At 40.9% G+C, this 18,276-nt stretch overlaps 1 protein-coding gene across 1 annotated transcript in view; it reads right to left on the bottom strand.

Annotated features, from left to right (window-relative positions):
• Nucleotides 1–6,927: 6,927 nt before the first annotated feature.
• The window catches only part of NUP133 (nucleoporin 133), a 53,917-nt gene continuing 42,568 nt past the window's right edge, over nucleotides 6,928–18,276 (bottom strand). The window contains exons 20-26 of the mRNA XM_039241246.1: nucleotides 17,456–17,614; nucleotides 16,490–16,625; nucleotides 15,162–15,280; nucleotides 14,112–14,192; nucleotides 13,067–13,131; nucleotides 11,699–11,787; nucleotides 6,928–7,279 (exon numbers count right to left, since the gene is read on the bottom strand). Coding sequence (XP_039097177.1) covers nucleotides 7,143–7,279; nucleotides 11,699–11,787; nucleotides 13,067–13,131; nucleotides 14,112–14,192; nucleotides 15,162–15,280; nucleotides 16,490–16,625; nucleotides 17,456–17,614 — 786 coding nt within the window. The 3' untranslated portion in view covers nucleotides 6,928–7,142. The remainder of the gene's footprint in view (nucleotides 7,280–11,698; nucleotides 11,788–13,066; nucleotides 13,132–14,111; nucleotides 14,193–15,161; nucleotides 15,281–16,489; nucleotides 16,626–17,455; nucleotides 17,615–18,276) is intronic.

Consider the following 18,276-nt stretch of genomic DNA (forward strand, 5'->3'; position numbering starts at 1 on the left):
TGGTCCCCGCGCTCAGGTTTTATATAGCCCACGGGCACTCCCCCCCGCGTCGCCCCGGAGGAATGTCGCTCCCCTTCTCGAGCCATATTTGGGTGTTGGGCACTGGAGCCCCCTCCCCCAGCCGGCTCGCGGCCTGGGTCCCCGCCCGGGTCCCCTGCGCTGACCAAAGAAGGAGCGGCCTGGCCCGAGCCCAGGTAACGCGGGCCGGGCCGTATATGGAGCGTCTCCCGGGCCGGTCGGCCCCTCCCGACCCGGCCCAGTTGCCGGCCCGAGGGGACGGGGTGGGGCGAGGGTCACCCTCGAGGGGTGAGTGCGTGTGTGCGCCTGCGCCCCCGGGGCTGCACCTGTCCGCAAGGCCTCCCTGCCCAGGCCGCTCTGCTGCACAGGGCGCTCCGGAGGGCACCTCCCGCATTTCATCCCTTCTTTGGGTTTACTCAGACCCTCAAATCCCACGTGCGGCTACAGGGAGGAGGGAGCCGGGTCCTGGCGGTGGGACAGAGAGGATGGGGGAAGCAGTTACACCCGGTGTCCCAGGAAGGGAAGAAGTTGACCCCCGCCTCCCATTTCTCCCTTCCCCACCCCTGAGCTCCCCAATTCGGAGGGCTGACCTGCCCCCACCGCGGAGAGGGCCACCGGCGGCGGGAGGGCACGCAGCTGTCGTGGGCCAGACAGCTGGCGGCGGGAGGAAAGGGAGGAGAGGCGGGGAGGAGGAGGCGGCGGCGCAGGGCTCTCGGGGACAGGCCGGGGCGGCGGCCGTGGCTGCGCCGGGCACAACGCCAGAGCACCCGGAGCTATTCCCCTCGGTGACACGCAGCGCACTCGGGCGTTAGTGAAGGGAGCGAATTTGTTTTTGGGGGGGGGGAGGTTAGGGGGCGTTCTTTTCCTCCCGGACTGACCTGCCCCAGGTTGGGTGAGCCGAGACGAGCCCCCAAGTCCCCACTTCCTTGGTGGGACTAAGAGTGTCCCTGACCCGAGGCTGAAAGGCAGGGGTCACACCCCACGACCTGGTAGTGGAATGGGTGAAGCGTCCTTACGAAATGAAACCTTGCTCGACCTTCCTCCCCGTAAAGAGGACAAGGACATTGCACTCTAGGATGGGTAGCAATTTTTCCCTCTGCAAAGGCTGAACAAACTCATCTTTCTATTTAGAGGATGATGCCTTGCCAAGGCCAGGCTGCTTCCCAGTCCACCTTGGAGCAAGTCACCATCTACAGAGCCTGCTGAAGCGGTTCTATTTATACCACTGATATATGGGGATATGCCTTTCAAAATTTCTAGAAGGATTTGGATCTACTTATGGTAAGGTGGAGTGGGGGTCAGAGGAGGTTATCCAGTTGGTGCCTGACTCGCATCTTCAGCGGGGGTGGGGGGATGGTGTAGAACAAGTGCAGTCCTCACCCCGCCACCGAAGGCATACGGAGAAGCAGTTTTCTGTGATGAACTCAGTGACATGCTTGGAGTGGTACATCAGTGCTGCGGTGCCAGCGAGAATGGAATCATTCATTTTTCTGATGTGCTTAAGTGTTCCCAAAATAGTTACAATTCACATTTGGTAGCAGAGCTGGGCAAAGGGGGACAGGTGTGGACTCTCTGGTGGATGGACATAAAAGCACAAGTAGCCCTCCCCTGTCGCCCGCATCATGGCAGCTCTTCCTAAACCATGCAAGTCAAACAGTGAAGTTTGTTTAGTAGGGGGCCTATGTAGTGAGTATAAAGTCAGCAAAAAGCTACTGTAGTTTCTTCCATATTTAGCTTTTTCAGTTATTTAAAAAAATTTTTTTACATTTATTTATTGAGTGAGACAGAGCACAGACAGGGGAGGGGCAGCGAGAGGAGACACAGAATCGGTAGCAGGCTCTAGGCTCCGAGCTGTCAGCACAGAGCCCAATGCTGGGCCCCAACCCGTGAACCGTGAGATCGTGACCTGAGCTGAAGCTGGACATGCAAACGAGGAGCCACCCAGGCGCCCCTCAGTTTTAGGGAATGAGTGAATAACAGACAAAGCTACATTTCATGTTTAATACCTTGTCCTGTTGTCAGTGGGTAGTGTAGATGCTTGGAAGGAAAAACCAAACCAAACCCTGGCAAATGCACTGTATGTACATTTATAAGGGGAAAAGCTTAAATTCTGGCCTGAAAGTAGGAAGGAGACCTAAGAATTTGGTGATATTTTAAAGGCAATCGGGTTGTCCATATTTTCCAAACCTCTTGCTCAGTGTGGTTCTTCTCTCTCCTACAAGCTTTTCTGAGCCCAGAGTCTATCAGCTTCAAAGAAGCGGATATGAAGAAAACACAAGGGAAGAAGTGCTAGTATAGCAAGCCTGGGGAGCTGGGGCCCGAGAACACAGGGCCGGACATCTGCTCTCTGTTCTTGGTTGGAGCTGTTTAAATGGTCTCTGACAGGTCATCCTGGGGCCACCCAATCCCGTTCTGGTCTTGTTGAATTCTCATTGGCCCAGGGAATAGAACTAACGAGTGAGTAGAAAGGCCACCTCCATACATGTACGCTTTTGGGGAACACACCAGTGCTCTGCTTTCACCTAATAAGTGGGTGAGTGCATACCCTTATGAGAGCGATCACTAAGTAAAGCTCAGCCATGTAGGGAATGCTTGACAGAGAGTGTCTGCTTCTAAGTTTTCAGGTGCAGCCCTGGCTCTTGACACCCTGATGGGTCCCTGTGCTGCTCAGCCGTCTTCTCTGCAGCCCTGTTCCCTCAGCACCTCACTAATCTGTGTGCCCCAACCTTGCTGGGTCTCAGCTTCCCATTGTTGTTTCCTATTGATTCGAGTATGAATTCATAGAACACTTCATAGGCTTTCACATTGTTGCTTTTAATGCTTTCAACTATTCTGATGTAAATAAGATAGGTACCAGCCATTCAGTTTTAAAATTCAGAAAAGCATGGCTCCCAGAGTTGGCCCACTCGTCACAGGTCCCACAGCTGGGGCTTGGGCGACTCCCGCTCCCACTAGGAGCAGTCGGGGTGGGGCTGGGATTGGGACCGCTTTCTCCCTTCCTTCAATCCTCCCCAACACTTGGTTTGTTTCTGTAAACACAGAAGAGCCTCAAGGGATCTTTTCCAACAGAAGCCAAAGACTTCCTGAAATGAAGTCATGGCTTTCACCCTGGCCACTTCTAAGGGCCCTCATCTCTCCTGCCCCACCTCGTAATATGCAGCATAATAAGCCAGTGAAAATCCTGGACTTGGCTGGGTACACCCCCCCCCCCACCCCTTCTGACTGGCTGTGTGACTTTGGGCAGGTCATTTCAAGACTCTGTATTCTCAACTGAGGATACTTCCTACTCCTTACGACTGACTTGGAGAATAAAACTAGGTAAGTACCTGGGACATAAATGCTCAGTAAATAGTTCAGTATCTTTCTTCTAAGTATCCAGAGGAGGTGGCGGGGGGTGGAGGTGGGGTGGTGGTGGTGGTGGTGATGTGAGTAGGAGAGGTGAGTAAAGGACATTCAAAAGGATTAAAACTGTTCACTAAACATATAAAAAACATAATAAACTGAACAGGAAAAGCCATGTAATTTTTAAAAAATGGTTTCTATTTATGTCTGAGAGAGAAAGAGCACGAGCAGAGGAGGGACAGAGAGAAAGGGAGACACAAATTCTGAAACAGGCTCCAGGCTCTGAGCTGTCAGCATAGAGCCTGACGCTGGGCTCAAACCCACAGACCGTGAGATCATGACCTGAGCCGAAGTTGGCCGCCCAACTGACTGAGCCACCCAGGCACCCCATAATTTTATTTTTTTTTAATGTTTTTATTTATTTCTAGGACAGAGAGAGAGAGAGAGAGACAGCGTGAGCAGGGGAGGGTCAGAGAGAGAGGGAGACACAGAATCTGAAGTAGGCTCCAGGCTCTGAGCTGCCAGTCAGCACACAGCCCGACGCGGGGCTCGAACCCACGAACCGCGAGATCATGACCTAAGTGTAAGTTGGACGCTTAACCGACTAAGCCACCCAGGCACCCCACCCCATAATTTTAAAGGAATTTGGAGGGCACAAAGCTTTTTTGTACAAAGATTTATTTATTCTATTATTTACAATGGCAAAAAAAGAAAAAAAAAATAACCCAACCCAAACCAAAACCATGAACTCAAGTGTTAAGATCATGAAGGAGAGAGACAAAACGGTTAAAGCATGGCACAGCCATGTGGTAAAGTGTCAGGCACTCATTAGAAAACTGTATCTTGAAGAATCCTGAAGACACGTGTTCTCAAAGCGGGGAAACTGTTTCTTGGTGGTATGAAAAAAATCTTAGATATTACAATGATTTGTGGCCTCCAGAGGCAGAGCACATAATGTGTGTGTGTGTGTGTGTGTGTGTGTGTGTGTGTGTGTGTGTGTGTGTGTGTATAGTGTACCTCTAGTATTAAACTTCCATGGAGGGATGGGGGTGGAGTGATTAGGGCAAAGCTGTCTAAAAAGATGCCTTAGGGATGCCAATGGGAAAAAGCTGGGAAACAAGCATACATGGAGATGCTCATAATATACATTAGGTTAGAAAATATGTACAGTCCCAAAGAGTCTAAGACACATTTCAGTTTTTTAAAAGTTTAAGTAATCTCTATACCCAACATGGGGCTTGAACTCATGACCCTGAGATGAAGAGATGCACCCTCTGCCCACTGAGCCAGCCAGGTCCCCCTAAAATACACTGCAAACTGGTAACTGAAGTTATTTCTGGCTGGGGGGATTACAGGGGTTTATCTCCTTCCATATACTTTTTAAAAAACAGGTTTCACATTTTCTACAGTTTTTTTGTTTTTTTTTTAATTTTAGAATTACACAACATTTTTAAAACTTGCATTTTGGTATTTAATGAGTCGATTTTACATAGGAATATGGGAAACTATTTTCTCTTCAGGCATTCTCCAGTAAAAGGTCCAGGAATAAAAAGGTGGGACTACCTTTTTTTTGTAGTCATCAGCCTCAAAAATGTACAAGAGTCTTGGGCCACAAGAGGCTAAGAAGTGGATGCGACGACATTAGGACGTGGCTTTCCCTCTGGCCCTGCTACAGAGCGCGCTCCACCTGAGGAAAGGAGTGTGCGGTGCGCCCTGCAGGCCTCGTGTGCTTGGGGGTGACTGACAGACTTCAGCATTTTGATTCAGACCCCAAAGTAAAAGAAAACAATCCAATTCTGAAGTCTTCCTCAAAACCAAAATCCCTGTAACAGAGGGGGTCCGTAGCCTTTCACTTCGCTAAGGGTTTCAGCAACTCCCTTACGTGTATCTCAAGTTCTACCTTCACCATCAACACAGGCACAAAGTCTTCAAACAAAACATAACTCGTGCAAGAAGCTGGCTGCTATCAACACTGCGCGCTGCTTCATTCAGTTGAGGCTGCAAGTTGTGACTTTCAGAACAGCAAAGACAGGAGTGGAAAAACCCCTTTCCCAAGGCAGTGATCTTAGAAAACAGGCTCCTTCCTTAGAAAATAGGCTCACCTTTACAATGTGCTTTTATTAATTTATACAAAACCCAGCAATTCCTTGATAAAGACTATGTTGTGAAACAAATTTTAAAAATTTAGAAAAATTATTTAAAACGTCAGACCTCAATTTTATTAATTTTTAAAAACCCAACCATTCTGGTGCCAGGCTAAGAGATAGAGCTAGAAGAGTGAGCCTTTTCCTCCAACTTAAGACAACTACGCCTTACACCATGACAGCGGTAATTTGGCATCAGGCAATCAGTGGGGCCAGAGTCACTGTCAGATTGGCTCTCCTGTCATACTAGGGATACTTAGATTTGTGGAAGCATGTGAAGGGGGCGCAATCCTGTGTCCCCAGAGCACATTAGTACCTAAAAGGATCGTACAGGCAAGAACTGTTAATGCCTATGTAAAAGCAAAGCCTTGGCTTAGAACACAGGAATTCAACCATTTCTTACCTGTCACCTGACAAGTTCTTCCCAACTTCCCTTCCACAGACGCCTAACCCAGCCCCTCGTGCGGTCCCAGCACACACGCCGCAAACAGTAAAAGACAAGGCCACTTGTGTCTTTCCTCTAGTTATGAATGTAATGAGCTCCCTTAACCTGTTCTTGCCAACACGGTCAGAGGCTGGATTTGAAGCCTAGAGGGAAGAAGGCACAAAGGCAGTGGCTGGTGAAACCAGGCACCGGACTCTTCACCATATTTAACTTCTGACCTTTTCAGCTGTTGGAGCAAGTTGTTTAGTGAGCATTCTACTGGGCCAAAATCTGAATATGCCAGCAACTCCCTGTCCAATCTCTAGTCTTTATTTAAAGCTGATAAAAACTGAGTAATGACACTACTGAGAACAATGAAGCCTTGGGAACCACTACTTTTCGGCAAACCAGATGCCATATTAAGAAAACCTATTATTACTTGTAGCATAACACACGCTTTACGTTAGCCAGTCTGTGGCAAAGCAAGAAGTCACTGTAAATCACCCTGAAAACATACCGTGAATCCCCATGCTGAAAGGGCATAACTAACCTCAATACTATAAACTTATTATATGCTAACTTACAGGCAGGTTACCACTTAAAGTGTTTTTCACTACTCTCACTAATACTCTAATTTACATAAAAATATTTAATCTTTTCCCAATAAACAAATCAGTTCTCAAGCTCATATGAATTATGCCCACTTGTTTTGTCTTTTAGCCCTACAGCAAGTCACCAAATCTGACATCTATCTTACTAGACATTTCTCACCAGCCCTGACCAACACAGGCACCAAATACTCCCAATTGAACTCAGTGCACGTTCTCCAGAGTGACAGCAATTCCAGAGGCAGTCAGTGCAATCTTGTCATGTTCAGAGTTACAGAAACTGAGGCCTTGAAGTGCTCTGTGCACACAAGTAGTCAGAATGAGAACAGCAACTCCAGAAATCATGATGGAATGGGAGGAGAACGAAAGGGTAGCCAGCATGGAAATAACAAGTGATAAACAGATGGAAAAAGGAGGAGAGAAAAGATCTTGTAACTAAAAAACAAAACTACAGTCATATGGCTGTTTTGTGGCAGTTTCCAAATAAAGTACAAAAAATTCAGTAACACATTATAAAACTGTACAAACTTTCAGACGTGGAAGGCCTAAGATTTTCGTAAGGATGCGCCTGTATACATTTTTAGCAACAGTGACCATTTTCAGAAGTTACACTTGCCCGCGGACATAATACTCATAGTTTGCTTTCAAAACAAACTCAAAGTAAGGATTAGACTTCAGGCTCCCAAGCTGGTCTGCCTGTAGGAGGTCCTTCACCTCTGGTAGGTATTCACTGAGCTGAATGCCTATAATCACAAACACAGAAAGTCCTTTTTTTATTTTAATGAAACTCTCAAATGAATTAAGATGATTGATGATAACAACATCTGTGCTTCTATTTAAAATATAATGTCGCTGCACTATTGGGAAATGCTCTGTCCTAAATTCCTTCCACTGTCAAACATATTTGCAGCTCTAACAACATGACATTCTTTACTTAGAAGAGGTTGCTTGAGTGTTTTTTCCCTCTAGTGGTCAAAACAGCCAGTCTAATTAAAGTCTTTAATAATAAGACCTGAAATATTTTCATTTTTCTCTACAGCTTAAGTCACTTTTTTAATGTGGAAGTTTTTAACTAATCATCACCTAAAAGCAAATATTTCAAACGATTATATATTCCAACAATTATATATTTAGGTATTTTAAATATCTTATAATTACATATTCAAATATTTCAACAATTATATGTATATTAAATATATACCTAATTATATATAGAGAAATAATTTAGTAAAAATAGTGTCATGAAAGCTAGCTACAGTGTCTCAAAATATATTATAGGTAAAAATGAGATAGGTGAAGAACCCTTTCTTCCTAAGTCAGTCCTCTGTAAAGCCAGAAAGCCAATGAGCACTGATGGGACAGAACTGCTGAAATCAAGATCTGCGTCATTACAAATAGGTATGTACAGTTTTCTTGCTTGATAAAGAAAACTGGAAAAACATTTTCATATAAGACAATATTTTATCATGTTACATTAGCATAAGGGTCTCAAAATCAAAGAACCTCAAAGTGCCTTGCACCATTTTTTGTACTTAATTGTAATATAAATCTGGATTAATAAATGTTATGAGGCTAAATCCAAAATATTTATATATCATTTATTACAATTAAATACTTTCAATAAAGACTTACCTGTAAATCAGTATTAAACTGGTACAAATACATTAATTTCTAAAAGATCAATTCTATTAAAAAGATGTTAACATCTTATTTGGCTTCTCTGTTTACAGCACATGCCCTCTCTTCAGTACTAATATCTGAGGGATTTTTTTTCTTTACAGCGGGGGTCAAGCCTCTGGCAGGTGAGGAAGGCAGCCTTGGGGATCTGGGTAAACTTAGAGCCAATGCCTCACCCAGAGGGGGCACTGCTCACCAGATCAGTTGACTGTTGCCAGATAAATATTTCAGTTCAGTTTAGGCAAACATTTTGATTCTTAAGAGAAATACAAAAATAAGACTTTGATAAGCTTCTCAACTATAAGACCAGCTTCTGCTGGTCTCTAGAAAAACATTTAAACTGCATATATAATGATACGTGCATTTTATTTTGTGTGTATAATGTACTTCAATAATATATAAAAACAAACTGAAGAGCTCTGTATGGGTAAGTTAAATATATCTGTAGGATGAATACATTCCACAGGCTGAAGTAATTGTCGGCTGTCAGAGCTTATGAAATAGGAGGCTATCTATATCTCTCTACCTTCAGGATCCATCCTTAAAAATATTTACCATTGTATATAATAACTATATTATTAAAAAGGTTCCAAAAATAAATGTCTTTAGCTCTCGTTATAATGTATATACTTTTAATTTGTAAGTGTATGTTTGTATACGTTATATATTTATATATATTATATACTTATGTGTATTTATATAATAGTTTCTACTTGTTTTGTCCTTTGGTCACAATTTAATAATTCTTTCTGTAAAATCACAACTTTACCTTCCTGTTGTCCAGCTATGATTTATAATCTAAGAATAACAAATATAGCAAAGTCACCTTTAAAGAGCACCAAACACTTATTTAGCCACAATTCAATTCTCTGGCACTTTTATAAGAACACATTTCATGGAGAGCATTGGATTTGGGCCCAAATGGTTCTAATAATCTATTAGACTCAACTCTCCAACCATACAGAAAAATCTACCGTATCATTTCTTCATTTCCAAATATAGAGAAGAGAAAGTCTTTTGGTGCATTTTAGCTCTTTTGGAATTTCAAGTATTCCAAATACTTTCAAGCAAAAAAATAGGTTCTGTTGGTAGATTCCTTATTTCATTTTTAGTTTTCATTTATTTTGTGACAATGAAAAGGCTTAATTAACCTTTGTATTATTTGCTCATCTTTGAAAATGAATGCACTATTAAATCTGTCAATGTGGATGGCAACGAGAAAGAATGAAATCTGGCCATTTGCAGCAACATGGATGAACTAGAGGGTGATATGCTGAGCGAAAGAAGTCAGGCAGAGAAGGACAGATACCATATGTTTGCACATATAGGTGGATTAGGAGGAAGCTAACGGAGGACCATGAGGGAGAAGAGGGGGGAAATAGTGGGGAGAGGGAGGGAGGCAAACCATGAGAGACTCTTGAATGCTGAGAACTGAGGGCTGATGGGGGTGTGGGGAGAGGGGAAGGGGGGTGATGGGCACGGGGGAGGGCACTTGTTGGGATGAGCACTGGGTGTTATATGGAAACCAGCTTGACAATAAACTATTTAAAAAAAAATCTAAAAAATCTGTCAGTGTGGAGAAAGCAGGTATTCCCTTTGCATGAACAGAAGTTCAAATCACTTCTGAGCAAGCTCCAAGTAATCTAGTCATAGAATTACATTTTCATTGGATCATTTATAAAAGGAGACTAAAAATCTGAAAACTAATGCTTAGGAGACCAATACAGATGGGCTATAAAACAAAAGCTTCTGAAACACAGAGAGTTTACTTCTCAGAATATTGGTTAGTGTGTCCACAGAACTGTTCTAAGGGTCCTTTTTCATTTCACTTGGTTAAGCCATGATGTTTTAAAAGAGAAGACTGTAAGGGACCCTGGGTGGCTCAGTCAGTTAAATGTCCAACTTCAGCTTGGTCATGATCTCAAGGTCTGTGGGTTCAACCTCTGTGTCAAGCTCTGCGCTGACAGCTCAGAGCCTGCAGCCTGCTTCAGATTCTGTGTCTCCCTCTCTCTCTCTCTGCCCCTCCCTGGCTCATGCTCTGTCTCTCAAAAATAAATAAACATTTAAAAAAAATTAAAATAGAGGCCTGCAGAATACAGTCCATTACAGAGGAGTGGGGGCTACAGATTCTATGAAACTGCAAAATACTTCTAGGCATTCAAAGCAGTCACTCTGTTGAGTGACTACTGTGTATCAGGGACAGCATTCGGCATGTTTTGTGTAGATTAAATACTGTATCTTGCATATAATTGTATAGAAAACTTTCAAATATGTGTAAATTTCAGTATGAAGTCTCATCCATTTAGAAGGACTGCTGAATTTACAACTTTTTATCACTGTGTATTTTTTCCATTTGATATAAAAGGGAATGTCCTTATATCTGAAAAAACTGGTAAACGCTAAGTTAGCCTATTTTGCACACTGCCTGAACTTAGTATCATACATTTTGATATAATTCTATCATACGAGCCACATATATATAAAATAGGCAAAATTGCTCAGTACTGTGAATGTATTTTCTCTTATGATTTTAAGAACATTTTTTTCATTTCTTGGCTTACTTTATGGTAAGAATTCATAACAATATGTAAAATGTGTTAATTGACTGTGTTATTGGTGAGGCTCTGGTCAGTAGCAGACCATCAGTAGTTTTTAGGGAGTCAAATGTCATTTTAGATTTTCAACTGTGCTGGGGACCAGTGCTCCTCATCCACACACTGTTCAAGGGTCAACTCTATCCTCTAATTCATATACCTCCCTGAGAAGAACATTTTGTCCATAGAAAAGCTTCAATCAGCAAGTGGAATTTTGTGCTCAATGCTTTAGACACGAAACATGTGCAAAACATACTGCCTTGTTTCTTTTTACTTTGTTCCTAAAATGAATTTTAGAGTGTTAACATCCAAAATGGATTTGTAAAAGCATTTGTAATTTCTTCTTAACCATAGTATGTTCAGTTATAAAACAAAAAGTTATATCTCATTTATCATATACATTTTTGGTGTCACAGCCAACATTTAAGTCTATTCCTTGTCCAATCAGCATGGAGACAGCTCACTGAAGTCCCCTAGGATCCATGTGGATGGAGACTTCACCTTGACACATGCTCCCCCAATTGACAAGGAAAGAAAAAAAAAAACCTTCCTTCGTTTTAATGTTTCCGTATTTTTGAGAGACAGAGTGGAAGCAGGGGAGGGGCAGAGAGAGGGGGAGACACAGAATCTGAAGCAGTCAGCACAGAGCCCGATGCGGGGCTCAAACTCACAAGCTGTGAGATCATGACCTGAGCTGAAGTCAGACACTTAACTGACTAAGCCACCCAGGTGCCCCAACTCTTCCTTCATTTTAAACAAATCTAATTCTGAGTATGATACTGTTTAATCTGAAATTGCCCTGGCATCGACACCTTGGCATATCCTCATTATTCTCAGATTTCTAAAACTGAGGGGTGATACCATAATTTCCAATGTTAACAAACTACTTACCATCTTTTAAAAGTTTCTGTAAGATTTTCACAAATATACTGCCTTTAGATACTTCAATTGGATCATCCTTACCATCTGAACTGGACCAGCTAGAAAACAATTGCAATGAGAAGAAAATCAAATCATGAATAAGGAATCATGAATAATGAATCTGAAATAAAGGACTTCTGTTTGCTACTGTAGTTTTGTTCTAATGGTTGTGCTGGGGACGGGGGTGGGGAGTCACATGGGGATTCTTGAGTTTTTGTGATATCATTTCAAATTATTTAGATAAAGGAGCTTTAAATATTGAATACACTTAGAATCTTTGTATTAGATACAAGATGCTACACTTAGGTAGCTATTTGCCCAACATAACCATATGTACTTGAGGTCAAAAACAAGTACTGAGGTATCTTTTCCCAAAAAACCTCTATATAAATATGTAACAAATCTAGTAAGGACTCCATGATCTTCGGGGCATAAGTAATAGTTACAGTATGACATATTCTGCTTTTCATAAAAGTAAAATGGTAACAGGTGTCTAATACAATGTAAGGTTTATCTAGATGAGATTATCTACTGCTGAAATACACACACACAGAACCAGTGCTCTGTAGTCATCAATGGATATATCCTACAATACTTAAAAGTTTTTAAACATGAAGCCCTGACAAGGAATTCCAGTCCAATGACAGCATACTTTCTTTAATATTAGAAAGAAGAATCAAGCGGGCAGAGCTAGATGCTTCAGAATGTGACCTCCCAGACCAAAGAGAAGAATGTGAACTATTTGGGAGTGATCAGAGAAGAAATGCTTTAGTAAAAATAGTTTTGCTACAACTTCTCAGCACCATATAAAAAGGAAAATTGTGAGTAGGGAAGGGTGTTAGCACTCAAGTCACATTCGCTTTAAAATTCTTCTCTCAGAAGTAATTCCTGATTGATTCTGTCTTTCATGGCCACTGCCTTTCTTTGCCACCAGTAGAAATCTGCCTTCTCAGGAAGGAGATAATTGTGAAAGAGAGGTCTCAATAACTTACAAGAGAGTCCTAATACTCTAATAAACTTTTTATTTAAAACAAATGCAGCTTCTTCTTTGGCAGAATTGGCCCAACTTCTATAAAACTCAGGAACATATGCACTTATGTGCAAACTGACAGTCTAAATTTTAAAATCAAAAGTAGAGATGTATTATACCAGTGGTCCTAAGTCCTTAAACTCTTCCTTAATTATTGAATGAAAAATTTAGATTACTAATGGAACCATTACAATTTTCATAGTATATGTTATAATACAATTAGGCTACAAGACCATTTGATGTATCATAATCTTCCTAAAAAGTCCTTTCCTAAAACCATATCTTAGATTCATGCTATGGGAACTTACTTATCTCTCTGAAGAGCTTTGCAAAGAATTTCCAGTTTTAGATCATTTATATTTACATCTTCTTCCTTTATAGCAAAACAAAAATATTCTCATTAAGTCCTGATTTTAAAAAATACATGCTTGCTTACATAACTTCTAATTCTACCTAAATATTGCTTTACTTTAATTCATAATTTAAAAAAATTTCCTTGAAGACATTAATACTCAGAAGAGTAAGCCAATTAATAACTTTATGTGAATTAGTTTCTGATTATTCTGTGATAATCTGATGTTATCAGGAACCTTGAAAGGGTTAAGATTTTAAACAAGGTAACATAAAAACCAATCCATTACATTTTTTAAGTCTACCAAACTACTTTTAATTGCAAGGCCAATTTCTTATCCTACAGAATTGTCATTATAAACATTTTTCTTTTTTACCCCAAAAGAAGGCTGAGAAACAACTCCTCTTAGGATGAACATGATGTGAATACTATGAAAAATAAATTGGTAAAGCAACATATCAGACTAGAGAATTAATAATGTCTTAATAAAGACAAAAATACCTCAGGACTCTGAAAAGCAGTGTTTTCTTTTTCATGCACAGAAAAAGACATCAGGGAACTTGTGAGAAATACCAGGAAAGGGAATCTCCTGACAACTTTTCTAAAGAGCTACACATTGGGAGTCAGGAATAGCTGAACCAGAGTCTTTTTTCAATTTTTAAAAAAATGTTTATTTATTTTTGAGAGAGACAAAGAACAAATTGGGGTGGGGCAGAGAAAGAGGGAGACACAGAATCCAAAGCAGGCTCTAGGCTCTGAGCTGTCAGCACAGACCCTGATGTGGGGCTTGAACTTATGAACTGTGAGATCACAACCTGAGCTGAAGTCGTCAATTAACAGAATGAGCCACCTAGGAACCCCAAGAGTCTTTTTTAATTAACACATTGTCATGATTGGCTAAGAGAGGTTATCTTTTCTTTTAATATGTATTCAGTTCTACAGAAAACCAAATATATAAATTGTGATACTTGCCTGTGATCATCTCAAGTGATTTTACTTACCTCATCAATATATTCCAGGAGGTCCAAAGCTTTCTTGAAATCATATTCATTAGCTCTTCTGTTTTCTTCACAGATATACAGCTATGGCAAGTTTAAATAAGACTGAGGATTATTTTAAGTAATCATATAACCAAGACTAGAGAAATTTATGGAGATTATAAATAAGTCATTAAGTCTTTCAAGTAAGTCACAGGTATGTTTATTTTATGCTAAGGAGACTACCACATTTGGAAGTCACACTCCATCTACCCTCACATTATACTGTCTTCTAAAACACGCCTACGCTCAATAGTACTTAATATGTATAATTTGGTATATATACTTTAAAAATGTCAGTAAATTCATATTAGTTTCAAGATAGGATACATACTTCAGTATTCTTTTGAGCATATTCTTTGCAATATGTTATGTAAGGAGAGGGTGTTGTGGGCTCAATGACAGGAAATCTGTTACCAATAATGACTAAAATACTGAAGTTTTTAAATTGTCTTGTTAATAGAATTAGAGCAAATTCAGGGATCCTACATCACTCTGGTATTGAGACGCTCTCTTGAACAGAGCAGCAAAGAGAGAAGCAGAGTTAAGGCTAAAGGATACTGCGTAACAGCGAGACTGTTTCACCACGGCTGCAGCCCCTGATCGAGCCCTGCCATCAGGAATGTGTCGTGTTCCATACAAAAGGGGAGGACAGCACTCACAGGCCGTGTAAATCCAGTTCCTTACACTATGGTTCTTATGGAAGAGCCTGAATTGTGGCTCCTGGTCCGTATACGTCCTATGCTTGGATTTCCAGGAGAAATCCAAGTACTTTCTTCTGGACACCTGGATAAGAATCTCTAGAACAGCTGGAGCTCTATGGGGAGGCAGAGGCTGATCCGCTACTTTCTACCAACTGACATCCTGTTCGTAAGCAGCTTCCAACATCTTATTTTAGAGGACGGGGAAAGTTATCGGAAAAACAGAAATGGAAAGAGGACTACTCTTAGGAACTGTACCATCAGACTCGAAACACTAGTGCTGTTCTGAGACTAAGGACTGGCAAAGACGTACACTGATGAGCTGCGGGGCAGTCAACACCGGCATTGCACTCAGACTCAGCTCTTTCTCCGCCAGCAGCTGCTCAGGCAGGGTCTCCTGGTGTAGCAGAAAGCGCTCCTGCTCAGCCATTTCTGGAATTCAAAATGAGAGGCAGCGAGGGGAGTAAACTTCTGCTCTGTCATAAAACACATCTGAATTAAAAAAAAAAAAAAGGAGCATCTCTAAAGGTAATCTCGTCACTATTTGATGATCTTAAAATGTTATTAATTCTGCTTGCCCTTGATTCCTAATTATGTTAAAACATATTCACAATTTGATCCAAGTCATATAAACAGTCACGGTAACTACACAGAGTTAGGAGAAAAGGGAGGAGCTATGAAAACACACCCTACTGCCTGGAGAACAAGGCAGTTGTTAAAATGTGAAACAGAATGCTTTACTATCATTCTTTTTGGTGTTCAGATTATCCCAACTTGGCCAGTGGTGGCTGTTGTGTTGTTTGGCGTCTTTACATTGAGCTTGTTTTCTGGCCCAACGAGACTCCCCAGGATCATTCCCTCAATGACCCTCATCTCCTTTTACTGAGAAATAGTGGTTATTATAGTTGATTTATTTTTGAGACACAGAGAGACAGCGCATGAGCAGGGGAGGGGCAGGGGAAGAGGGAGACACGGAATCTGAAGCAGGCTCCAGGCTCTGAGCTGCCGGCACAGAATCCAACGAGAGGCTCGAACCCACGAACCGTGCGTGAGATCGCGACCTGAGCCGAAGTTGGATGCTTAACCGACTGAGCCACCCAGGCGCCCCAAGAAATGCTTTAAACAATCATGATTCCATCTGAGATCTCCGATTCAAGTGCAGTACAGGGCCCTTCCTCATCCTCCTGATTTGCATCTGCTTCTTCCCCTTGGTTCTCAAAAATAACAACATACCCAACCATTTTCTTAACAGACAATATAACAAAAGTTTCACAATTATGACACCAAAAAGCTCTGAATTCTCCAACCAAGTAGCTTCACAATTACCACGATCTACAACAAACCCAGTGAGTAAAGGTTTCTTTGCAGTTCTTGTTCTTAGAGTATGAGTCACTAAGGGTGTAATCAGAGCACTGGTCAAACCATTTAATTTTATTCTTTACGATTCTTATTTAACCTATAAACTTTCTCTAAAAAATAGAATCCCAAATACGTAATTAAGTAATTGTCTAAAGACAGTGAACAGAACGCATTCTTCTTAAAGGAGAGATGGGTCCTGTGTCAAGTATCATTGAACAGGAAAAGGAATGCATTTTAAGAGTTCATAGATAGCACGTTTCACGCTCAAATTCTTTCTTTTACCTTCAATTTTTTCTTGCAGTATATCTTCTGAAAAGTCTGAAGCCAATGCAGCCAATTTACTCAAGCCAAGAAGGGTTTTTTTCTTTGCAAAGTAATGAGTTTCCATGTTTGCCAAACCCAGAAGTGTTGCGTGAGCCTACAACAAACAAGATATGAAAAATGATAAGACCCTGCGTACTAATTCAAGTTGAAATAAATATAGGCTAAAGCACAACCTAAACTTGTGTTCCCCCCTAATGTATATCAATGAAAGATCAAGTCAGTACTAGCAAACCTAAAAACTAATTGGTACTATACATCAAGAGTAATTACACAATAAAATATCAACCAGCCACACTAATTATTGGGAGAAGGGACATGTATAAAACATTTGCTCTGGAACAATTATATATTCACTTCAACAACCTGTCAAGGACAAATGTTGAAATTAATTCGTGTACTGTTTTTATTCATAATTTAAACATTTTACTACTCAATACAAATAAAGGTCAACTGTTATTTACATGTTAATACGATTTTTGTGCTTTATTTTACTCTAATAGTCAAAACACAACAGGCTACTTTTTTTATTGAGACATTAAAAATAATGGCAATGTCGTCATAAATAAACAAGAATACTTTATTCAAATTATGTCAGGAAACATATGTTTAAAATAATTTCTAGATAGCATTTAATCACTTTAAACTAAACTGATTAAAACTAAGTAAAGGGGTGCTTGGGTGACTCAGTTATTTGAATTTCTGACCTCTGATTTTGACCCAGGTCATGATCCCAGGGTCATGGGATTAAGTCCCACATTGGGCTCTGTGCTGACATGGAGCCTGTTTGGGATTTTCTCTCTCTCTCTGAACTCTCTGCCCCTCTCCCTGCTTGTGCTCTTTCTCTATCAAGTAAAAAATAATAATAATAAAAAAACTAAGTAAAAAACTACCTAAATCCGCTCCATGTAACTCAATCCTTCTTACCTTTTCTAATTCTTGGCTGTTAATTTCATGTAACCAGCTGAGATGTTCATGAGCTTGCAAAAAATTTGCCAACTCTCCATGCTGAGAAATGGGCTGAGATAATAATTTGCCTCGCTTTCCTTTCTCCAGATACCAACGGAAGAGAAAATCTGAAAAATTCTACAAATAAAAGAGCAAAGAATCCAATAATATTTATTAATACAGTTTTAAAAAAATACATTTCTGATAATACAATGTTCATAGTTTTTCAAAGATCTTAGTTCCCAGAATACAGATCCTGTTTAAACACTTCTTTTCTATAGAGTAGGATCATCCAAAACAAAACAAAACAAAACAACAAAAAAAAAATCCTTAACTTAGTTTCACAAATGAGGAATGCAGATTCAGAAAGGGGAACTTGCTCAAGATCATGTAAACTCTAGATGTGCAAGGTATGGTTTGATAGCCCTTAGCTAAGTATAGCTATTTAAACCTAATTAAAATGTTGAAATTCAGTTCCTCCATCACACTAATCACATCAGGTGCTCGATAGACCCATGTCCTATCTTAGAAAGCATACAGGAAAGTTCAATGCAATAGTGCAGAATGAAATATTCCCATGGATCAAATACTTTAATGCTTACTCATTTTTTTTGAGAAAGAGAAAGAGAGAGTGACAGAGCACGAGTAGGTGAGGGGCAGAGAGAGAGGGAGACACAGAATCGGAAGCAGGCTCCAGGCTCTGAGCTGTCAGCATAGAACCCGATGCAAGGCTTGAACCCACGAACTTATGATATCATGACCTGAGCCCAAGTGGGATGCTTAACTGAATGAGCCGCCCA

This window comes from Hyaena hyaena, unplaced genomic scaffold (genome assembly GCF_003009895.1).
Source record: "Hyaena hyaena isolate Hyena2069 unplaced genomic scaffold, ASM300989v1 scaffold_193, whole genome shotgun sequence".
Classification (NCBI taxonomy): domain Eukaryota; kingdom Metazoa; phylum Chordata; class Mammalia; order Carnivora; family Hyaenidae; genus Hyaena; species Hyaena hyaena.